General features: G+C 37.6%; 1 protein-coding gene across 1 annotated transcript in view; it reads right to left on the minus strand.

Moving 5' to 3' along the window:
* The window catches only part of ATP2C1 (ATPase secretory pathway Ca2+ transporting 1), a 160,424-nt gene that overhangs the window by 37,862 nt on the left and 96,537 nt on the right, over nucleotides 1-26,025 (minus strand). Inside the window, exons 8-11 of the mRNA XM_052641019.1 lie at nucleotides 9,681-9,836; nucleotides 8,553-8,621; nucleotides 7,554-7,629; nucleotides 4,797-4,863 (exon numbers count right to left, since the gene is read on the minus strand). Of these exons, the coding sequence (XP_052496979.1) occupies nucleotides 4,797-4,863; nucleotides 7,554-7,629; nucleotides 8,553-8,621; nucleotides 9,681-9,836 (368 nt within the window). The remainder of the gene's footprint in view (nucleotides 1-4,796; nucleotides 4,864-7,553; nucleotides 7,630-8,552; nucleotides 8,622-9,680; nucleotides 9,837-26,025) is intronic.

Raw genomic sequence — 26,025 nt, forward strand, 5'->3', positions numbered from 1 at the left:
TAACTTACAAAGAAACAGAATGGATTATGAAAAACTTCATAAATTTTTATTTGAATTTTCACCCCAAACTATACTCTCGGATTTGAAAGTATATATATCTGAACTGGATAATGTCCTTTGCATGCAACTGCTCATGTACTGTCATGAATAAACCTAGAACATATTTACCTTACAAAATAGTGATTTCAAATTTAAAAACCATTTTTAACAGGTTGTAGGTTTATCAATTCTGGTTCCTTTGTTTGCATCTAAAATGTAACACTTCTGAAAATGCTGATGACTCATAACTTTTAGGACAGTCATCTTCTTTGTAACACAATACTATACAACAAATTCCTTGCTATAGAATGATTACCTATAAGAGAATGCCTATCCCTCTCCTTTTATCCTTAAAAATAAAGCAGTTCAGTGAATTCCCTGGTGGTCCAGTGGTTAGGACACAGCGCTTTCACTGCCATGGCCCAGGTTTAATCTCTGGTCAGGGAACTAAGATCCCACAAGCCACACAATGCAGGTTAAAAAAAAAAAAAGTTTAGTCAGTAATTCAGGAGTTTGAGAAAACCGACAGTTTCATCATCCAAGCGTTTGGAACTGAGATTTCACTTATATAACAATTCAATTTCACCTTCATTGTTATAGCTTAGAGTGGTTGCTGCTTTGCATTCATCTTCTGGTTTGTGTAATAATTATGAACACTCTTCTGTAAATTCTTATTTGTCATTATGGTAAAAAAAAAAAAAAACCCTCAATTTCTCAATTTTGTTTAATGAATGCAAAAAAAACACCCAAAATTTTATCCCCAGACTCCTTTTATACCTTTTTCAATGATACTTTGGGCAAAATAACAAGAAAATTAAAGGATAAAAGAATAATAATGATGTATTTATTATTACAGAAGGGACAGGCTACCCATTCCAGTTAGGGCTCCCCTTGTGGTTCAGCTGGTAAAGAATCCACCTGTAATGTGGGAGACCTAGGTTAGATCCCTGGGTTGGGAAGATCCCCTGAAGAAGCAAAAGGCCATTCCAATATTCTGGCTTCGATTAACAGTCCATGGGGTCACAAAGAGTTGGACAGTAGCTTTAAAAGCTATTTATTCTTCTGCTTCTCTTCTTTCTTCTCTTCCCAAAGAAAGGCAATGCTAAAGAATGCTCAAACTACCGCACAATTACACTCATCTCACATGCTAGTAAAGTAATGCTCAAAATTCTCCAAGCCAGGCTTCAGCAATACGTGAACCGTGAACTTCCAGATGTTCAAGCTGGTTTTAGAAAAGGCAGAGGAACCAGAGATCAAATCGCCAACATCCACTGGATCACGGTAAAAGCAAGAGAGTTCCAGAAAAACATCTATTTCTACTTTATTGACTATGCCAAAGTCTTTGACTGTATGGATCACAGTAAACTGTGGAAAATTCTGAAAGAGATGGGAATACCAGACCACCTGACCTGCCTCTTGAGAAACCTATGTGCAGGTCAGAAAACAACAGTCAGAACTGAACATGGAACAAAAGACTGGTTCCAAATAGGAAAAGAAGTACGTCAAGGCTGTATACTGTCACCCTGCTTATTTAACCTCTATGCAGAGTACATCATGAGAAACGCTGGGCTGGAAGAAGCACAAGCTGGAATCAAGATTTCCTGGAGAAACATCAATAACCTCAGATATGCAGATGACACCACCCTTATGGCAGAAAGTGAAGAGGAACTAAAAAGCCTCTTGATGAAAGTGAAAGAGGAGAGTGAAAAAGCTGGCTTAAAGCTCAACGTTCAGAAAACGAAGATCATGGCATCCGGTCTCATCACTTCATGGGAAATAGATGGGGAAACAGTGGAAACAGTGTCAGACTTTATTTTTCTGGGCTCCAATATCACTGCAGATGGTGATTGCAGCCATGAAATTAGAAGACGCTTACTCCTTGGAAGAAAAGTTATGACCAACCTAGATAGCATATTCAAAAACAGGGACATTACTTTGCCAACAAAGGTCCATCTAGTCAAGGCTATGTTTTTTCCAGTGGTCATGTATGGATGTGAGAGTTGGACTGTGAAAAAAGCTGAGCACCGAAGAATTGATGCTTTTGAACTGTGGTGTTGGAGAAGACTCTTGAGAGTCCCTTGGACTGCAAGGAGATCCAACCAGTCCATTCTGAAGGAGATCAGCCCTGGGATTTCTTTGGAGGGAATGATACTGAAGCTGAAACTCCAGTACCTTGGCCACCTCATGCGAAGAGTTGACTCACTGGAAAAGACTCTGATGGTGGGAGGGACTGGGGGCAGGAGGAGAAGGGGACGACAGAGGATGAGATGGCTGGATGGCATCACGGACTCGATGGACGTGAGTCTGAGCGAACTCCAGGAGTTGGTGATGGACCGGGAGGCCTGGCATGCTGCAATTCATGAGGTCGCAAAGAGTCGGACATGACTGAGCAACTGAACTGAACTGACTGACTTCTGCTTTCTCATTGTTTTACTCATTTTTAGCACAGTTGGAAATACTTGTTAAAATTACTGTTAGGGTAATAAGAAAGCAAGATATTTCAAGACGTAGGAAAAATAAAGTCACTAAAGATCCTATGTGTATTTTAAAATTTATAAAAATGCAATAGACCCATATGGTCATTGTGAAATAGAATGAGTTTTCTATTAAAAAACTGTTTAAATGTTTGATCTCTTGGATGACCCTGAGGTAGGAATAAAAGTCATGATGTGTTAATCTTCATGAAGTACTCTTTAAAAAATACTCTAAAAACATGAGTCCAATAGATGATATGCCAATGATTAATAAAATTCATGCCCAATTTTAAATTCATTTCATATTTAACCCAATACTTTTTTACATATATTGAAGCCAAGAATTTCAAGTTGCATTTTTGCTCCTCCAAGGAAAAACTATACTCCTTCACTCTATCACAAATATCTTTTAACTTCTTATTCATCCTAGTTATTCCTTGTACTCCATTTGATTTTTTTTTAATCCACTGGTTTTTATTCTAAAAGTTGAACTATTACTTGCTAGACCTATCACAGAGCTGTCATCCAGAATTTCTCCATAGAGGACCGAGTGAGTCCCACTTTTTCTTACACCCTATACAACCCTCTTTTCCTTTTTTTCACTCTTGATTTGCTAGAATTCATACAAGAGTAGGTAAGGAATATATTTTCCGACTACTTGCTTACCCTGAATTGATACTTTGGCTAATCCTAGATTTATAGATTTAAAATCACTTCCCCCCATGTTTTAATTGTACTGCCCCACTGTCTTTTAATTTAATTCAAAGTGGTTGTGGATGAAGGTTTTTAAAAAATCCTTTTCCCTTCTCTATTTGGTTAAATCTCTAGCTTTGTTCCCTTAGCGGTGACAGTACAGCAACTATGTTGCTAGGCAACACTGATTATGATAAAAGGATCTCCTGACCAATAAATTATCTACGGACTGGAAGAATTATAATTATCTTATAGGAAGCCATAGCTTTGGGTTTCCTGATTGTGGTGACTCTCATAACTGGACTTGGTCCTATCAGGCATCCTGGAAAGTGTATGTTTCCAGAGATGTTGGCTCCTACAGAATGTGAGGCATTTTAACCCAGGACAGCTCCTGCCCACACATGGTCATCTCACCTGCTTGTCTGAAGTGCTGCAGGGACACTCTCAGGAGAGGAAGTTGCCCTGTGGTGTTCACAGGGTACCAGGACACAGGTACCAGGAATGACCTAGGGAAGTCTGGTGAGCTGAAATCTTAGTGGAGACTAGAAACACCCTGTGATGGAAACTGCAGTTGCTAATAAGAAGTATGATACCAGTCAAATTTTCCTTCCTTTACACATGACCTGACCTGTTTTCCTGACTTTCACAATGATGTTTCTAGGCTGGAGTTTTGGCCCTCCTGCTTGGCATCTGGAGGATCCCTTCGATCTATAAAGATTCATGTCTTGCTTCATTTCTTCTATAATTTCTTATCACTTTTTAAAACTCCTTTTACTGAGATATGGCATTTATTGAATTATTCTCTTTGACACTTTTATCTCCTCTGTTTTGGACATTTTATTCTATTTTGGGGAGACGATTCTGACTCACAATTTTTAAGCTGAGTTTTTAATTTCAGTAATCATTATCTTTTTTTTAAGATTTTTTTTGATGTAGACCATTTCTAAAGCCTTTATTGAATTTGTTCTATATTGCTTCTATTGTTTCTGTTCTGGTTTTTTGGCCACAAGGCATGTGGGATCTTAGCCACCCAACCAGGGATCGAACTCATACCTCCTGCATTGGAAGGCAAAGTCTTTACGACTGGACCACCAGGGATGCCTCTTAAAAATCATAAACTTAATAACTAAAAAAGAAAAATAACGTGGGTCCTGTGATCCTTTTCTACAACAATTTATCACAAATGCAATTTCTTTGCAAATCTCTGAAAATATGAATACTTTTCTATTCATTTTCAATTTTTCTTCTATTCCTACATATTTGGTTTTCCTCTGAGTTGACTATTCAGTTTCCATATTGTGGTCTTTCTTTCTCATGCTCCTAGTTTTCAGTTTGGTGATCCTTAATTGTCTAAGTATAAAAATGCATATTTGGTTGGTAATACCAGATAGGTAGTGTGGAGTTTCTCCACTGCATACATGTAGGTTTTCATTTTCCTAGAGCTCATTTCAATATATGAATTCTGAACTATCTAAGTGCAGTTAATATACTCTTATGTGCTCGTATAAAACCCATAATGAAACATAAGCTATGCCAAACAAAAAAATAAGTCAAAAGACTTCAAATTATAAACAAACCATTAGAACTTACCTTACACTAATAGTAAACATTTCCAGTATGTCTTTTCCTAGTAACCAGCCAACCAACATGATGATACCTGTAACAGAATCAAACAGCTATTTTCCCCTTTTATATAAAATCACCTGAGCATACAAGGGATAAAACAACAAGCTGAGGGCAGCAAAAGTTCCTTGATATAAAAGGGAAAGTTTATCAGATCACAGTTGCAAGATTTTACAAAACTCCATTAAAGAAGGAAGATTAAATTAATATTAAGGTTAAAGCTGTGTGTGCACGCACACACCTACAGGTTTACCTTTTGCTGCCACTGCTGCCATCCATCCTTTAAAGCAATAATATCTGAGAATTCCCAATATAAGAGAACATTACCAGTATTTTTGTACAATGGGGGAAAAAAAGAAGGCGGCACATACATGTGGGTTTTCTACTAACTGTGAGGTTTGCAAAAATAAACCCTAGAACTTTACTTCTCATAACTCAATACCCAGATACTACACATTAAATTTGTACTGCAAACCAAGAAGTATTTAGGACTTAGCCCAAAGATGATGTAAGACAGCTAAAACAGTAATTAACATTTAAAAATTACTACCTTTGCAGCATTTGAAAGTTAAAAAGCAATTAATATAAACGAAACAACTGATTCTTTACTCTCTTTTTTAATCTTTATCTTTGAAAAAGAAGGTGAGGGGAAGGGATGTACCACTGGTTTTGTGAGGAAAAACACAGCATCAGAGTTTTAATAAAACAAAGTAACTTTGTATTCTAGATCAACATGTACATTTAAAACAAGATTTCCTTCATCTTTCTGCAATTATAAAAATAATGATCCAGATTGTGATCTTCTTAGATCCCATCCCAAATACTACCCTGATAAAAGGAACTGTGTCTGATGAATTATACCAGGGTCAAACAAACTACAATCTGTGCCCCTCCTATGTGTTTTTGTAAATAGTTTTCTGGAACACAGCCATACCCATTTGTGTTGTGGTTGCTTTTGTGCTGACAAAAGAACTGAGTATTTCCATCATTGAAAGTATGAACCAAAGGCTAAAATATTTACAATCTGTCCCTTTACCAAAAAGTCTGCTGACCCTTGATTTTGATCTTGACCATTCTCCTATTCCATCCTAATAAGAAAAAATATGTCCAATGCATCATATTAGAACCATGGAATCAAAAAGCTGAAAATTTTTTTTCAAAAAATTTGACGTGGTTTCATGGTAAAGTGTTACTATAAACTGGAAAGGTTTAATTGGCTAAACTGCCTTTCAATTTATCAAACTATAAATTCTAAAAAATAAACAGCAGTAACCAAATGAAGGAAGCTATGAGACATACCATTTAAACAAATGAACAAAATAACCTTCCCACTTTTTACATTGCTTACAGTAATAAAAAATGGATCACAGAATTAATACTTAAAGAATTATTTTCTTGCACCTGTACAGCAGAAATGTCTTAAAATTGCATTATTTTTAAGTTAGCAAGAAAAATTAAAATAATATCGTGGAAGAATTAAAGAAAAAGACTCTAAAATTGATGTGTTTAATGCTATGATAAAGATGTCATTTCAACTCCATGAATAAAGAATGGAATATAAAACTGCTGGTACCAGGATAAATAATTTTTGAGTAAAAGAGTACCAACTCTACCTTAAATCTTATACTAAAATAAATTCTAAATAAAATAGTAAAATTAAGTGTCAAAAGTAAAAAGTAATAGTGAGGTTTAAATAAACATAAACATTTTCCCACATGGAGTTGGAAAAGCCTTTGTGAATGGAACACAGAAACCTAACTGCAGAGATTATCAACAGGAGGGTGCAATCAGAATCTCAGGCAAGAGAGCGTTTCATTACACACATCTCTCCCCTCCCTACCAAGTTTATTATACAGCCCTCAAAAGCAACTTAAAAATCAAGAAAAAAAAAATATTTCTAACTTAAACAACAAAAGGATTAATATCCTAATTATGCAAAGAGGTGTGACCAATCTAAGGCTTAAGCCACAAAAGAAACAGACTAGCAGTTCATAAAATAGAATAAAATTAAAAAAGTACTAAGATATACATGACAAAGTGTTCAGTTTCTCAAATAATGAATTTTGAAATAAACAAAAAAGTTGGCAACAGTGCTGGAAGAGAGACACTTTTTTGTTGTTGTTGAGGGAGGGTATTATTTAGCAACAGGAAAGAAAAGCCTTTAAAAACATGCCAAAAATTTTAAAACCACCACTCTTTGATCCAATAATATCACTTTCAGGAATTTATCCTAAGGAAATAAGAGTAGTTTATAACAAGATAGCTGCACTGAAGAATCACTTACACAATTTTAAAAATTTTTTAAGCCCTACACAAACATCTAAAAAGAGTGCTGACTTTTTACGCATGTATACATACACTCATAATACTACATAATCTTTAAATTTAAGGTGAGCATCTATTTAATGATAAGATGTTTATGATGGTATGCATGAAACAAAAAAGAAAAGCAGTCATAACACAATACTATCATATTTTATTGAAGACTAGAAAGACATACTAAAATGTTTATGGAAAGGTTCTTTGATTACAGGAATTACAGATTTCTATCTTTGCAGAAAAGGACAATGGCTGGGGATTAGTTTAATAGTTTAAAAAAAGTAATAGTAGCTTAACACATGAATGAATTAATGGATTTTTTAAGTATGTACCTAACTCCCACTTCCCACTCAAAAGAAAACCTAAGTAAATATTATGAGATATACATACTCACTCTTCTCTTACCTATTATACCAAAGGAATAAAAGGAAAGTTGCTTTCCTAAGAGGTCCATGCTCTTCTGCAGAGGGGTTTTCGGTGCCTTGACAAATTGGAGAAGAGTGTCACCACAATTATCTAAATTTAGTCAGCTTTACCATGTGCCAGGGACTGTAAGTGCTTAACACACTCATGACATGCACAACTCCTTCAGCAAGGAAACTGGGAGGCCTAGAGACCTAGACTTTTAAAAACCTGTTTATTTGAAAAGGTCTGTGCTCTCTATGCCTCTTTGGAGAAAAATCTATTCTCCCTAGAAGCTTCCCCAGGATTTCAACAGCATCAGCTGCTCCTCACTTTTCTACTCTTTCTCCTTTCTAGATCCACAAACGTGCTTGTAACCCATCTTTTTATCCTGTTGGCTCCCTGGTCTCTGGCAATCCCTCTACTGCCAAGGTTGAGATGATTTTACACACTGCATCATATCTGGGAATCTCAGAAGGTTACCTGAGAAAATGATATTGTAGAATGCACTTTCTTTTTTATATAAGGAGGTATTTTAAATGAGAGAACTGATTTTCAATAACCTTAAACAAGGATATCGTACAAGTTATTTATTTCACTTTGCAATCATTTTTTTCTCCAGATACCTGGAATTATGTCAAGATGGGAATTTTGGTAGAAGATATATTCTAAAGCACAACTATACTATTTAGTAATCTTTAAAATCAATATGATAAAAGTAATTTCTAAAAATAATAAACCTTATAAAGAACTGGCCATAAATCTTCTTCTCCTATAAACAATGAATAAATATCAGAATGTTTCAGAATATTAACAATATTAATTCAAGCCCTTCCAATTACAGGCTTTCCAATTATGCTTTTAAGCACAGACAATTGATATTCTGAATAAAATATTACTTTTGAAAGTAATAAAATAATCCTCAAATGTTCTCTTTTCCCCTACTTAAAATGGAGAATATTTCAGATTTGAAACCAAAACATCAACAAACGAAATACTCACTTCTTCTGCTTGCATCATTTTAAAAACTTCTCCGAATTCAGAATTTTCACCTGTTCCAATGACAATACCCTAAAGGGAAAAACAAGAAATCATATTTACATTCAGATGGAATCACCTTTCTCAAATGAAAACAAAACCCCTTCATTTCTTTTCTCCAAGGCTACCCATAGTCAACATGTCTGACATAATATATCCAGGATTCCCTCCAGAAATTTACTTCCGATGTTACTATAGATCCCTAAAAACAAACCCCTCATTAAACTTATCAATGACTCAGTTCTGAGGCCCATTTTCTCGTCTATATTAATATTTCTGAAATTTGAACCTTTCTTATTACTCAGACATTTAACGTAGTTTCCCCACCAAATACTACTGAATAATGCCTTTTGTATTTGTGAAACATTAGAATCCAGTAAGGGCTTCTCTAGTAGCTCAGCTGGTAAAAAATCTGCCTTTAACGCAAGAGACCCCAGTTAAAGTCCTGGGTTGGGAATATCCCCTGGAGGAGAGACGGACTACCCCACTCTAGTGTTCTTGGGCTTCCCTGGTGGCTCAGATGGTAAAGGATATGCCTGCAGTGCAACAGACCTGGGTTCAATCCCTGAGTTGGGAAGATCCCCCGAAGGAGGGCATGGCAACCAACTCCAGCATTCCTGCCTGGAGAATCCCCACTGACAGAGAAGCCTGGCGGGCTACAGTCCATGGGGTCACAAAGAGTCAGACACAACTGAGAGACTAACCACAGCACAACACAACACAGAATCCAGTAAATACAGTATTTGAAATCAGTTAGTAGCTGAGTGATATACAGTCAGAATATTATAGCTAGTACCATATCAACTAAATTGAAATTTTATTCAACCAATGGTGAACATATCCACAAGCCACTGTTTCTATCTTTAAAAAAAAAAAAAATTGCCTGGTAAATAAAAGAACTATGGTTGTATTTTATCTCAGGGACACAGCTTACCCCTAGTTGCACAAAGAGCTGCCAAGGACTATGTTCAATTCTGCTATTTCTTCCTCGTATGTTTTTTAAAGATCCACATAAAATTAGCCAAAAAAAGAACTGAGAAAATGGTTGAAAATGAAGGAACTGTTATCTTCAAAACAAGAACGGAAATTTACCTTTGCTTTGCCACATCTGACCAGTGTTCCCATGAAGGCAATGTTACTTCTTGATGCAAGATCTCCATTAGTAGCAGCAGGCTGAGGAGCTGTCACCTTAGAACAAGGTGTTGTCTCTCCTGTCAAGCTGGACTCATCAACAGAAAGATCCACAGCCTTGGGGAACATAAAGCACTCTAGTCAGTTCAAGTCTGAAAACTCTTTCTGCTAAAATAAAAATCTAAGGAGTCTGTAATCACCATTTCTTCTGCAAATATCCTCCCCATTACAAATTAGCCAAAACTTTTACCATGTACATTATTCAACAATCATATTTAAAAATGAAGCTAAGTCAAAAAAATCTGACTTGCAAGGTTGACAGACCCATGAGACAAAATTAGCCTTAACTTCAAAATACAAGTAGGGATAAGGAGACACTAGCTAAAACTATCTCTATCTAGAGAAGACTCAACCCTCCTGAGTTTTCTAAAATTATTTCCTAATTTTGCCATATCCTAAAGTCCTGAAAATGGATTTGGCAGGTTTAACCCAACTGTAACAAGAAGAGAAATATAACTAAAAAGGTATAAAAGGTACAAAGAAATAAATACTTTCATAATTTGGGTTTAACTTTCATGAATTCTTGCTATACACCCCTAATATTTATTTTAAATTTATGTCAGCAAGAATCAAAAATGCACATAAATGTTTCCAAATAGATCATGAATATCATATCATCATCCAACTCTGCAATAGGGTTCAATACTGAGGGCTGCACTTCTAACACAATTAAGAATTCACCTACCCAAGCATGAAAAATACAAACATCATTTTATATGTGGAAAATACTGCAGATATGACCTGGCTCTGTTTATGAGTATGGCCCACAGAACAATAATTCCAAGGATATTAATAGGCATTGTGTATAATGTTATAGACAGATGATCATTGATTAAACCAGCACACACATATTTACACATACACACAAGGGAGGAGTACTATGGTTAAGCAAGTTTTAGAAACACTGTATTAAGAGGTAAACAGCTTCCCCTATGGTACTCTCAAAACTTGCAATGCATCAGTGTCAATCACCTCAAAAGGAATACAGATAAAACAGGAATTGTGGAAGAGTGACCTTAGCAGAACCAGCAACACCTCTAACACCTCAGAGCTAATTAAGACATTTACTGCCCTACCGCAGAGTTGGGAGAGTGAACCTAACAGACTGCCTTTACAAGCCCTCCAGATAATTCTGATGCAAGCTCAAGCATGAGAATCAATAGAACAGTGTTTCCCAAACATCTCTGATGGAGAAGGAAATGGCAACCCACTCCAGTATTCTTGCCTGGAGAATCCCAGGGACGGAGGAGCCTGGTGGGCTGCCATCTATGGGGTCACACAGAGTCAGACACGACTGAAGCGACTTAGCAGCAACAGTAGCAGCAAACATCTCTAATCTATTTTCCAGACGCTCTTGTTCAAGGATCAGTAGGACAATCTCCAGAAAACTACAACCTGGTTCATGACTTTACTCATTCATTCACCTAACCAACATTTACTGACTACCTTAACTATGTACCAGACACTGAGTTAGATCCAAGAAAGAAAACAAGAAAATGAATCCAGAGCAATTAGATGATTGTGCAGTCTCACTGCTATTATCAACTGAGCTGGTGTTCTGAACCAGGCCTCCTGATTGACAATTCATACTATGTACAAAGTACTCTAAATTTGTGTGCTCAATCGTGTCCGACTCTCTGCAATCCTATGGACTATAGTCTGCCAGGCTCCTCTGTCCATGAAATTTTCCCAGTTGTTATTTCCTACTCCAGGGGATCTTCCTAATCCAGGGATCAAACCTATGTCTCTTTCAACTCCTGCACTGGCACACAGATTCTTTACCACTGAGTACCCTGGGAAGCCCATTCTAAATTTAAATCCTGTGTTTTTTCTTTTCTCAGAGGGTGGGGAAGGGGAATAAATCTTATCTTTTTAAATGAGTCATTCTGTTATGAGCACAAATACCTTAAAAAAATCTCATGGAAAATAATTATTAAAAACTGAGTTCATGGATTACTTCCTCCCACCTCCATAATAAAACTTTGACTTATTCATTTAAAAAGTTATTTACTAATGCTTATAATGTCCCAGGCCCTATACTATATCACATCCAATGGGAATCAGCATGTAAACAAAACAAAGGTCCTGTCCTCAGCTTTTAATCTAATGGGAAAATGATTTGAAAAAATAAACAAGTGTATATATAATATAATGCCTGATAGTGGGGGGAAATAACATGGTAAAAATGGAGAGTGACACTTTAGATAGAGAAAAGCTCTCAAAGCAGATGAGCCTTTTGCAGAGCCCTAATTTCCTTCTCCAGGGAATCTTCCTGACCCAGGGATCAAACTCAGGTCTCTTGAATTGCAGGCGTATTCTTTCCATCTGAGCCACCAGGGAAGCCCCAAATTTGGGTTCATTACTTCACCTCAACTACATATAAAAAAAACACCTGCCCTGCTAAAAGGTAATGGACTTTTTATTTCAATTTTTTAAATTAAAAGAACACATTTATTTGACTTTTCTTCCCAAATTAATCTTAGGACTGTCTGATTTTTCATACTTTATTAATAAGTAAGAAAAAAGTACAGATGCCCAGGTGGCACTAATGGTAAAGAACCCGCCTGCCAATGCAGGAGAAGTAAGAGACATGAGTTCAATCCCCGGGTAGGGAAGATCTCCTGGAGGAGGGCATGGCAGCCCACTCCAGCATTCTTGGTTGAAGAATCCCATGGACAAAGGAGCCTGGCAGGTTAAGGTCCATGGGGTCAGAGTCAGACACAACTGAATGACTAAGACTCTAAGAAAAAAGTTAGGTCTTTGTCTTCAAAGATGATACTAACACTAAAAATAGCCAGCTGACACTTTGCTGCTCACTCTCTGGTAGGCACCAAGCAACATACTTATACCAAATAAACTACAAACAGTTACTTAGCTACTAGCAACTCCAACAAGGCAAGCACTAGTAGTTCAGTTCAGTCGCTCAGTCATGTTCAACTCTTTGCAACCCCACAGAATGTAGCACACCAGGCTTCCCTGTCCATCACTAACTCCCAAAGCCTACTCAAACTCATGTCCATCATGTCGGTGATGTCATCCAACTATCTCATCCTCTGTCGTCCCCTTCTCCTCCTGCCTTCAGGGTCTTTTCCAACGGGCTGGTTCTTTGCATCATGTGGCCAAAGTATTGGAGTTTCAGCTTCAGCATCAGTCCTTCCAATGTAGTAGTATCCCTATTTTTCAGACTTGTTGAAGGATTAAGGCCTCCTCCAACATCATACAGCTAGTAAGCTGTGGAGATGAAACCTAAACATTGACAGATTAACTCCTATTTTTCTAAATCCCAAATCAAAAAGTTTTCTTTGTTTAGCAAGCTCCTCATTAATGCTTGTTACTAAAATCATTAATGCTTATAATTTTCTGAGCTTTTAATTAGAAAAACTTAATAAGAAACAGAAACTTGTATACAAGTTACAGAAAGAACTCCTTTCTCTGTGAGAAAAAGTGAAATTTATGTTTTTCCACTGAAGACTTTTTACTTTAAATGTAAATCTTAAACAAGAATAAATGCCAGCATTAGGTGGGTGTCTGTAGGGACAAGGAATATAAAAATAATTTGTATTTTTAAAGAGGCAGGAAGCATGGCTTTACTGACTATGTCAGGGACCCAACTCTTCTGTGTCAGCCTTCAGTTCAGTTCAGTTCAGTTCAGTTGCTCAGTCGTGTCCGACTCTTTGCGACCCCATGAATTGCAGCACGCCAGGCCTCCCTGTCCGTCACCAACTCCCGGAGTTCACTCAAACTCATGTCCATCAAGTCAGTGATGCCATCCAGCCATCTCATCCTCTGTCGTCCCCTTCTCCTCCTGCCCCCAATCCCTCCTAGCATCAGAGTCTTTTCCAATGAATGAGTCAACTCTTTGCATGAGGTGGCCAAGGTACTGGAGTTTCAGCTTTAGCATCATTCCTTCCAAAGAAATCCCAGGGCTGATCTCCTTCACAATGGACTAGTTGGATCTCCTTGCAGTCCAAGGGACTCTCAAGAGTCTTCTCCAACACCACAGTTCAAAAGCATCAATTCTTCGGTGCTCAGCTTTCTTCACAGTCCAACTCTCACATCCATACATGACCACAGGAAAAACCATAGCCTTGACTAGATGGACCTCTGTTGGCAAAGTAATGTCTCTGCTTTTCAATATGCTACCTAGGTTGGTCATAACTTTTCTTCCAAGGAGTAAGCATCTTTTAATTTCATGGCTGCAGTCACCATCTGCAGTGATTTTGGAGCCCAGAAAAATAAAGTCTGACACTGTGTCAGCCTTAGCAGTGCAATAATCATTTAAGAGAGTAAGAATTTTAATTCAGATTTTTCTACAGAAAAGAGGTCATGTAATTTTTTATACAACAGCCCTGTCTTAGTATACAAACTAATGTGGAAGAGAAGGGAGCTTTGGGCCCTTATCTTTTCTCTTTTATAATTATACATTTGTAAAACTTAAAATATTAACAATATATTATCTTTTTTCTTATATAATTATAAATTTGTAAAACTTAAAATATTAACAATATCATTGAAATTTGTCTAAATCATACAATACAGCATAACTCTCAACTGTCTGCTGAACAAGAATATTTTCTAAGTGACAAGGTACTTTTCTTTAATGGTGACTGTGAGTCACCAATAAGTCTCTCAACTGCTTTTCACAGAAAACAGTTTTGAAAGAATGAGGGGAAGGCAATCATTTCTAGGAAGGGTAGTACTTAATAAGGCAAGCAAGCCTAATTATTACAGTTTAACAAAGTCACAATTTAATTCATCTGAAAAGAAATATATCAGAGTCATTTATCCAATGCATTCATGAGAGAAAGTTAAGATAAAATGAAATTAAAGAAATAGCCAGCTCCAAACATAAAACCTTCAGAAGAGTTGTTAAAAGGGAAACTGATTATGCTTCCTCAGGCACTATGGTGGAGATGTAAATAAGATCCAACACAGTTCAAAAGGCAGACTGTAAAAAAGAATCAAGGTGCATACATAATCCACAATCTGAGTATTTAACATCTACAGAATTAAAATGGTTGATAAAAATATCAAGATTATTCCTATAAAACATTAGGGAGAAAGAAAGTAAATGCTAACTAAAGTAACAAAGATTTCCTGGAAAGCAAAAAGTGACTGCTTAAAAAATAAATTCGTTAATACAGTACAACTGCTAGCCACAAATAAGTTCTTAACCTAAAGAACATCTTGGTGTCCTGTATGCTGCTAGGTTAATCACCTTGAGTCCAGAATTAAAAGCAATTGGAAATGGGTTTCTTTCCTCAGAAATGTATTTTTCAAAATAGTCATCTGCAACTGCCTGATCATGATAAAATTTCTTACTTATGCTGTCAAAAATTAAGATTCCTCTTACTGTTTATTCAAATGAAGGAAATATAATTAAAAATTCTTCATGAGCTCTAGCTTATTAATCAAAGTCCACCTACCCAAGTGTTACAAGAAATGAATTTGATCCTATGGTAAATGTTTGCAAACTTTGACTTAAGAGTACAGATTCAACTTGATCAAGTTGCTAATAATTTAAAGGCAATAATTTAAATTCAGTTAACAATGATTTATAGGATAGTTCATTAAGACTATTAAAAAGAACAAAATTTTAAAAGGGAATCTATTTTTGCAACAGTCCTTTCCCACCAACATAAAATAAGAATCTTAAAGTTAGTTAGTGTTAGTCACTCAGTCGTGCCCAACTCTTTGGGACCCCATGGACTGCAGTCCACCAGGCTCCTCTGTCCATAAGATTTTCCAGGCAAGGATACTGGAGTGGGTTGCCATTTCCTTCTCCAGGGGATGTTCCCAACCCAGGGATCGAACCCGGGTCTCCTGCACTGCAGGCAGATTCTTTACCGACTGAGCTACAAGGGAAGCCCAAACAAGGACACTTAAGTCTCACTTCTAACCTACCTATATAATCTTTTTAAATTCTAGTGACTTAGTAAGAGGTCACAAAGAGTCAAACATGACTGAGCAACTGAACTGAACTGAATGAGGAAAAAAGAAACTTTTTCTCTTCAGCATTTTAAAATGAATAGCATTCTTCACCTCACTATGCTATTTAACAACTGAACTATAAAAAGAAGACAACAAAACACTAAGCATAGCTTCAGTTTAATAAGTCTTAGAGAACCAACCCTCTTATTGCTCTAGGTATAGACTGGATTTCTCAGTTGTATGATAATACTATTAAAGAAAAGTACATCTTTTCCAAACTCAAACACACATGATTACATCAAACAGCTTTTAGTGAATATGCATGTTTCCACATTCTACAAATAAACCATATACCTTTTCCAACATTCTAACTTAATTTCTTTTGACAGCTAGTTTAAAATCTCTTAATATGTTTGTAAACTGCTCTTTTTTCTACAAATGTGCATGTAAGTTTAATAATTCAGAAATTTAAAAGCAAAGTTTCAGTGACAAATCACAATAAGGAAGGGCAACATGCTGAAATCTGCCGGGAGCCAGCGTGAGGAATTCCACTGGTGACAAGGTCATGCGGCAGAGCTCTGATGGCAAGGCTAATCAGACCTCAGGTTTTCCCCCTGGTATTTCCTGAGCATGTACCCCCCAAAATAAGAATCTGCCTGCTTTTCCACTCTTCTGATATTCTCTAGAAAAAGTCAAATCAGGGCTTTAGTCTTCTGCATTTGAAAGGGATGTTTCAGTTAAACCCCTCTGATAACTCTCTAGCTTGCCTAACAGGTTCCCCTGGACCTCTTACAGCTTGTGAATTGCTTGCAGCCCCCCAACCACGAGAGGCACAAAGCTTAAAAACATCTTAAAGATACAGAGCCTTTGGTGACAGGATTTCACTGTTGACTCAATGATTGCTGCCAGGCCTCCATATTCTTTATATTTTAGGCACCTGAGAGGATGTTAATCAATGTAAACGAGATATGGAAAAGGATATATAATAGTTTTGATGTTAACAACACTAGACTTTTGAGTTAATTACTTTTCTTTTGTTATAATCACTGTACTCCTTTTACTTGTTATAAATTGCTGTATCTTTGCTATGTAAGAATGTAACTTCTTTTAGTGCTTTCTGAGAGTGGCACCAGACTTTGGGAAGAACAACACAAATAAGTCTTCTGGTTGACAAACCCTTATCAGAAAAAAGGTTGTAAAATGTTAATTGGCCCTTTTGGCCTAAAAATGATGTAAATCACCTAAGACTTGCATGCAGAGAGAAAAGCCTGGTTTTGATAAGAGTCTGGGCTGCTAACGCTGCATAACTTTGTATTACCCATTGATCTCTATGTATAATCAAAGTATAAAAGGCCTTGAAGGATAATAGAGGGGGGCCAGTCATTGGAAGGACTGGTTTCCCCCATGTCTCCTCTTTACTCTAATTTCTGGCTGAATTCCCATCTGGGGCGTGGAGGCTCGCGATGTCTACTTACTTGTCCGGGCCCGTAAGAGACACAGCCCAACACGGGGCACTCTCCGATATTCAAACGTACGCCAGCGGCCTAACGTAAATGGTGCAAGCTCCTTGTCTGGAACTTTATTGGCTTTCCACGTAAACCAAGTTATTCAGCCTCTTTTCTCCACTTAATTTTCCTACTACACTATTTCTTCCTAATCTAATCTTATATTAACAAATAAATAAGTTTTTTCCCTTGCCAACGCCGTCCCCACTTCGAATTCCCTGGATCCACCGGGGCTGGACCCCGGCAGAAATCAACTTATCAAAACACCTGCCAAAAAAATACACTGAAGTCAATATAAATACTTATAACTCATGAATAACATCATAGAAAATAGTAGAGCAGGGCTCTCAAACAATCAGTCCCTCCACTAAAACAATCATAAGCTGGCAAAAATTGACAGAATGAACTCTGGAATAAAAAACAAATCAATTAGGGAAATGCTTTAGAAGAAACAGGCATTTTTATTTTTCTATCTGCTCGTCCCCATTCCCAAGAGAAGCAGCAACAGCAGTGGGGGTGGAAGCTTCTTTCCTGGACCCTATTCCTAAAATACTGTTAAGTTGTGTGTTCTGACCTGTCCGGCAGTTCCCTGAAGGACTGGTACTGAGGCTGACCTTTATTTCACATCCTAACTCCAGCTAGAGTGGCTTTCAGGTATTCGCCAAAAGATTAAACATACGTACTAGCAGGCAAAGGATAGAACATGGCAAAATAGCAGACACACCCAAAGACTGAAAAGGAAGAGAGTAAGGTGGAAGTTCTTTGAAGAAATAAAGGCTTGGAAGGGCTACCACGTATACCAGGGAAGACAGAGTGTAATGTCCAGAATCAGAAGCTAGTTCAGAAAAGACCTGAGAGGACCCTACAAATCTGAGTCTGGCACAGTAAGAAGGTGAAGGTGTGTGAAGGCAGAGTGGCAGGCAGCCTAGCTCAGTGATGAAGAAGTGCCCCAACTCAGAGAAAAGCTGGAAAGGGCAGGAGAGTGGCACTCCCCTCCCCTACTCCCAGTTTTTTGGCTTCAGATGGATAAGACTGACTCTGAAGATAATAAAACAGAAACTTCAGGGCCACAAACAACAAGGAATCTTGTCTGTGTAAAAACAATTTGGAAAGTCACTGAACAAACTGGACTGCTACAGCCCTCAACAACCAAAAACAAATCCTAGTTCAGTTCAGGTCAGTTGCTCAGTCGCATCCAACTCTTTGCGACCCCATGGACTGTAGCACGCCAGGCTTCCCTGTCCATCACCAACTCCCAGAGGTCACTCAAACTCATGTCCATCGAGTCAGTGATGCCACCCAGCCATCTCATCCTCTGTCGTCCCCTTCTCCTCCTACCCCCAATCCCTCCCAGCATCAGAGTCTTTTCCAATGGGTCAACTCTTCGCATGAGGTGGCCAAAGTACTAGAGCTTCATCTTTAGCATCATCCCTTCCAAAGAAATCCCAGGGCTGATCTCCTTCAGAATGGACTGGGTGGATATCCTTGCAGTCCAAGGGACTCTCAAGAGTCTTCTCCCAACACCACAGTTCAAAAGCATCAGTTCTTCAGCACTCTGCCTTCTTCACAGTCCAACTCTCACATCCATACATGACCACAGGAAAAACCATAGCCTTGCCTAGACGGACCTTAGTCGACAAAGTAAATGTCTCTGCTTTTCAATATACTATCTAGGTTGGTCATAACTTTTCTTCCAAGGAGTAAGCATCTTTTAACTTCATGGCTGAAGTCAGCATCTGCAGTGATTTTGGAGCCCAAAAAAATAAAGTCTGACACTGTTTCCACTGTTTCCCCATCTATTTCCCATGAAGTGATGGGACTAGATGCCATGATCTTCGTTTTCTGAATGTTGAGCTTTAAGCCAGCTTTTTCACTCTCCTCTTTCACTTTCATCAAGAGGCTTTTTAGTTCCTCTTCACTTTCTGCCATAAGAGTGGTGTCATCTGCATATCTGAGGTTATTGATATTTCTCCCAGTAATCTTGATTCCAGCTTGTGTTTCTTCCAGTCCAGCGTTTCTCATGATGTACTCTGCATATAAGTTAAATAAGCAGGGTAACAGTATACAGCCTTGACATACTCCTTTTCCTATTTGGAACCAGTCTGTTGTTCCATCTCCAGTTCTAACTGTTGCTTCCTGACCTGCATACAGATTTCTCAAGAGGCAGGCCAGGTGGTCTGGTATTCCCATCTCTCTCAGAATTGTCCACAGTTTATTGTGATCCACATAGTCAAAGGCTTTAGCATAGTCAACAAAGCAGAAATAGATGTTTTTCTGGAACTCTCTTGCTTTTACCATGATCCAGTGGATGTTGGCAATTTGATCTCTGGTTCCTCTGCCTTTCCTAAAACCAGGCTGAACATCAGGAAGTTCACGGTTCATGTATTGCGGAAGCCTGGCTTCGAGAATTTCGAGCATTACTTTACTAGCATGTGAGATGAGTGCAACTGTGCGGTAGTTTGAGCATTCTTTTGCATTGCCTTTCTTTGGGATTAGAATGAAAACTGACCTTTTCTAGTCCTGTGGCCACTGCTGAGTTTTCCAAATTTGCTGGCATATTGAGTGCAGCACTTTCACAGCATCATCTTTCAGGATTTGAAACAGCTCAACTAGAATTCCATCACCTCCACTAGCTTTGTTCATAGTGATGCTTTCTAAGGCCCACTTGACTTCACATTCCAGGATGAAAGCATTACTATGAACAAACCCTAAGGAAGGAGCAAATCTGATGTACAGAGTTACGAGGTCATAATACCCCAAATACCTACTTTTCAACAAATAATTATAAATACAAAGAAATAGGGAAGTATGGCCCTTTCATAGGAAATACTAAATTGACAGAAACTATCCCTGAGGCAGGCCAGACATTAGACTTACTAGAAAAGCCTTAAGTCAACTGTCTTAAATGTGCTCAAAAAGGAAACCATGGATGAAGTATTAAAATAAATCAAAAAAGCAATTAATGAAAAAGAGAATATCAATAAAGAAATTAAAAAACTGTAAAAGAAAAAAAAAAAGAAATCTAGGAATTCCTTGGTGACCTGACGGTTAGGACTTTGCACTTCCACTGCCAGGGCCCTGGGTTTGATCCCTGGTCAGGGAACCAAGATCGCACAAGCAGTGTGGTATGGTCAAAATAAGAAATCCTGATGCTGAAAAGTACAATAAATGAAAATTTCACTAGAGAGGCTCAGCAGCAGGTCTGAACAAGGTGGTGGGGGGGTGGGGGTGAAGTGAGCAAATCTGAAGATAGGACAATTGAAATTAACCAGTCTGAAAGGCAGAGAAAGAGAAAGAAAATGAAGGAAAATGATCAGAACGTGACTATCTGTGGAACACTATCAAACATACCAATTTCAGCATTATAAGAGTCCCAAAAGAAGCGGGGGGGGGGACCTAGAAATGGGCAGAAAGAATATCTGAAGAAATATTAGATGAAAACTTCCTAAATGGAATGAAAGAGGAATTTACACATCAAAGAAGACAAATACACACCAAACAGGATAAACTCAAAGACATCTATACTGAGAAAGATTAGAACCAAACTGCTGAAAGACAAAGACAGAATCTTGAAAACAGCAACAACAAAGCAATTCAACATGTACAATGAACTCTCAATAAGATTAACATCCCATCTCTTATCAGAAACCATGGAGGCTAGGACCAGTAGAATGACATATTTAAAGCACTGAGGGGGAAAAAAATCAAACAGAATTATATATCCAGCAAAATTATCTTTCAAAAATGAAAAATTAAGACATTCCTATTTTTTAGATAGCTAACACAATTCATCACTAATAGAAATGTCAACATGAAATACTAAATCCTTCCAGATAAAATGAAAGAATTTATAAAATAAAATACTAAAGCCATGTGAAGAAATAAAGATTTCAATAAAAATAATAACAACAAAAAATGAACAAACGATCTGAATACACAATCTCCCAAAGAAGAAATACTGGTGGCCAACAGGCACATGAAAAGTTCATCACCACTAACTGCTGCTGTTGTTCCGTTGCTACGTCCAGTCTGACTCTTTGCAACCCCATCAACTGCAGCACACCAGGCTTCCCTGTTCTTCACTCTCCCAGAGTTTGCTCAAACTCATGGCCATAGAGTTGGTGATGCTATCTAACCATCCCATTCTCTGGCACCCCCTTCTCCATTTGCCTTCAATCTTTCCCAGTATCAGGCTATTTTCCAATAAGTGACTCTTCGCATCAGGTGGCCAAAGTATCACAGTTTCAGCTTCAGTCCTTCCAATGAATATTAAGGGCTGATTTCCTTTAGGATTGACTGGTTTGATCTCCTTGCAATCCAAGGGACTCTCAAGAGTTTTCTCCAGCACCATAGTTCAAAGGCATCAATCCTTCAGTGCTCAGCCTTCTTTATGGTCCAACTCTCATATCCATACATGACTACTAAAAAAAATCACAGCTTTGACTATATGGACCTTCCAGCAAAGTGAGTTCTCTGCTTTTTAATAAGCTGTCTTGGTTTGTCGTAGCTTTCCTTTGAAGGAGCAAGCATCTTTTAATTTTATGGCTGTAGTCACTGTCTGCAGTGATTTTGGATCCCAAGGAAACAAAATCTGTCACTGTTTCCACTTTTTCCCCTTCTATCTGCCATGAATTGATGAGACTGAATGTCATGATCTTAGTCTTTTTAATGCTGAGTTTCAAGCCAGCTGTTTCAGTAATTGTTAGGGAAATGCAAATCAAAACCTCAATGAGATATCACCTCACACCTATAAGAATGCCTATTATCAAAAGGACAAAAAATAACAAGCCTTGACAAGGATTTGGGAGAAAAAGGAACCCTCATACACTATTGGTGGGAATGTAAATTGGTGCAGGCACTATGGAAAACAGTATGAAGATTTCTCAAAAATTCAGAATAGAATTACCACATAAACTCAACTATTCTGTATTTGATATTTATCCAAAGAATACAAAAGACATTAATTTGAAAAGATATATGCACCCATATGTGTTCCCTACATCATTATTTACAATAGCCAAGACATGGAAACAAAATTAAGCATCCACTGATAGATAAGTGGATAAAAATGATCACACACATACATAATATGCACACACAATGGAATACTACTCAGCCATAAAAATTAATGAAATTTGCCATTTGCAACAATGCATATCATCTCTGAGAGTATTAAGTAAAATAAAACAGAGATAGACAAATAGCATATTATTTCAGTCATATATGAAATCTAACACACACACTAAAATAAATAAAATAAATTCAAACTCATAGAGAACAGACTGGTGGTCAACAGAAGGAAAGGAGGTTTGAGAGTGGGCAAAAGGGATGAAGGGGTCAACTGTATGGTAATGGATGGTAACTAGACCTTTTGTGGTGATCATTTTGTAGTATATACAGGTATCAAATTATAATGATATACAGCTGAAACTTAAAAAACATTATATACAAATTTTACTTCAATTAAGACCCCCCAAAAACCAATGAAAACCAATTTGCTATTTGAAATTTACAATAAAGAATGCTGTGTGTTTAAATAAAATAAATGAATGAGTGAAATGTATCAACACGTCAGGGACTTTCATGCATGGGGCATGGGTTCAATCCCTGATTAAGGGAAGTAAGATCCCACATGCCACGGGGCAACTAAGTCCACACACTGCAACTAGGTCCACACACTGCAACTAGTGAGTGGCCCTCAGCAAATATTGAGCCCACATGCTCTGGAGCTGACACGCCACAACGAGAGAGAAGCTCCCATGCTGCAGTGCAACTAAGACCTGATATAGCTAAATAAATAAATAATTTTTAAGTGAATCAAGCATTTTAAAAAGGGGAGACTGGAGAAAATCAGAAACACAAAAAATAAAGCACACACAGAAAACAAATAGCAAAATGGCACAAAAAAGTCGTTCTCTACCAGTAATTCTTTAAATGTAAATAGATTCATAATAGTGTAATACAGTCATACAACAAAATACTATTATTTGACAATAAAAAGCAGTGATGTACTGATACACGCTACAACATAATGAACCATGAAAACATTATGTTAACTGAAAGAGGCAAGACACAAAAGACTGCACAGTGTATACTTCCATTTATATGAAATGTCCATAATAGGCACATTTATTCAAACAGAACAAGTAGATTGGTAGCTACCAGGCTCTGGGGCAAGGAGACAAAGTTGGTGAAGGCTAAAAGGTAAGGGTTTTCTTTCGGAAATGATGAGAATGTTATACACTTGTGGTAATGGTTGTACAACTCTGAAAACTACTGAATTGTACATTTCAAATGTGTTAATTGTTTGGTATGTGAACTATATATCTCAATCAAGCTGTCTTTTAAAATATATATATTTTTACATGTGGTGGATCTACCAGTACTTTTGGCACAGACTAAGAGCTAGTTATGAATGCCCCACCTCAGATCTGCCAAAACAGAACCCAGATGAGTCCTGCTCATATTGAAAGTTAGGATGCACTCCCCTAGGGCCATTCTATGTTACAGAAAGAAAACAGCCCTGAAAGCTCACACAGTTAATTCATTACATAAGAAGACACATTTTATTCTTTTAATTACTTTGCTTGCAAGTTGGTGTCTCCCAGTAGAAAGGGCAAAAAACTCTTTTGCATTTCCTAACTTTGAAACCTGGTATAGCAGTCTATACACAGTACTCAACTATTTGTTGAATGGCTAAAAAATGACTTCGTAACTCAGACTGATTTCTGAAGAGAGGGACAATATTGTGCCTAAATATGCTAGCAAATGTTAGAAAAAAATCTCTTTTGAAAAAGAACAGCAAATCAAAGCAGAATCTGTTTTCTCAGAATATCAAGTTTTCCACTGAGTAAATGGAGAATTTACTTAGTAACTCAGGAAGTCAGATGCTCTGACATAGAAAGATAGCTCCACTAATGGAGTTACCCAACAAAGAGGAACCTGCTTGCTAGTGGGTATTAACAAAAGAGCAGGCAAGAACATGAGCCTTACAGAAAGGGACATAATGCATAACTGAGGTTTCAGCAGAGACTACCTCTGACTGTAGCCAAGGGAAGTCTGTGCTTATTCAATCATGCTCATCATCTTTGGTTTTTACTCGCCCTGGGTACTAAGGAACAACCCTAAAGACACCAGAATCTACTCAGTGAGCCAAACTATTGTCCTATAACAAACTGCGTGGATTCCTGAAGTAAAAAGGGTCTCTATGCAATGCCAACTGGCTGGTTCTACATTTAGACTTGCAAGCCTGTCCCAAGTCGATCTTGACCCCTAGTGGAAACAGCCTTTCTGCGCAGATTTGAAAGGTCTGATCTAGTGTCATAAAAACAGCTTCCTGGCTCTCAACCACATAAGTGGTAGTTATCCAATAGAAGTTTGATACATTTAGAAAAACATCCTATCAAAAATTGGGATTAGGAAAAAAAGAAGTAGCAACTGTACCCTGTGTGTAGATTGTGAGGACAGTTTCAAAGATGATATGCAGCACATGAGCCACAAAAGAAAGTGTCAACAGAATTAATCTTTCAGAACTCCAAGTAAAGAAAAATCTTGGTATATTTCAGTCAACATTTTGGGTTTAGTTAGAAATTTTCAGCTAAGAGGTAAAATATTTTCAACAGTCAAAACAAACCTGCTTTTCCTCTATTACATTGTTTTCTCTTACAAAGAATTCCTTATTCAAATACTGATAGACTATAGGTAGACTATACCTGGAAGATTACGGAAAATATTTTATGCTTCCAAAAAGGCAAAATGTACTACTATACAAGTACATGCAGTCTATAAGATTGCTTTATCTAAAGTCGCTATGGGACCAATCCCTCTAAAGTGTTGATTACTCAGTTGTGTCTGACTCTTTTTGACCTTATGGACTACAGACTGTCAGGCTCCTCTCTCCATGGAATTCTCCAAGTAAGAATACTGGAGTGGGTAGCCATTCCCTTCTCCAGGGGATATTCTCTACTGAGGGATCAAACCTAAATCTCCTACACTGCAGGCAGATTCTTTACCATCTGAGTAACCAGGGAAGCCCAATCCTTTGGCAGCCACCAATTAACTGGCCAGGGTACCTCTTTTCAATTACTATTAAAAATTAAAATAAAAATCCTTTGGTAAAAAAACTAGAAAACATGCCCATAACTCAATTCCTCTAGGTCTTACTATCCCAGCTCCATGAATGATTCTAAGCTTCCTATGCTGGTAAGGTTACTGTCACCAACACATACTCGCTCTTTCCTTGGCTATGGAAAACTGACTCAAGCAAGAAAACACAATACAAAAATCTTTAAGTTATCAATATTAATCTTCTTTAAAAAGGGTTTTACAAAAGATAGGCTCATCCTGCTATGGACTGAATTCTGTCCCCCTAAAACTCATGTTGAAGCCCTGAATGCCAATGTGAAGTGATGGTAACTGGAAATGAGGCCTTGGGAGGTGATCAGGGTTAGAGAAGGTCATGTGGGTGAGGCCCACATAATGGGATCAGTGGCACTGAATGGAGATCACTCTTTGTACCATATGAAGATACAGTAGAAAGGTTTAAAGACAAAGAGAGCCCTCACCAACAACCCAATTCTGCCAGACCTTGACTGTGGACTTCCCATTGCCCAGAAACAAACAAAATAAATGTCTGTTGTATAAGGCACCAAGTATGTCATATTTATTACAGCAGCCTAAACTGACTTAAGACACAGCCAAAACACATCGGAAAAAAGTTATATAGCAATCAGGTCACTGAACATACTGACAAGATGCTACTGCAGGCCCACGTAAGAATTATAGCTAAAATATGAACCAAAGAAATTATG

This window comes from Budorcas taxicolor, chromosome 1 (assembly GCF_023091745.1).
Source record: "Budorcas taxicolor isolate Tak-1 chromosome 1, Takin1.1, whole genome shotgun sequence".
Classification (NCBI taxonomy): Eukaryota; Metazoa; Chordata; class Mammalia; order Artiodactyla; family Bovidae; genus Budorcas; species Budorcas taxicolor.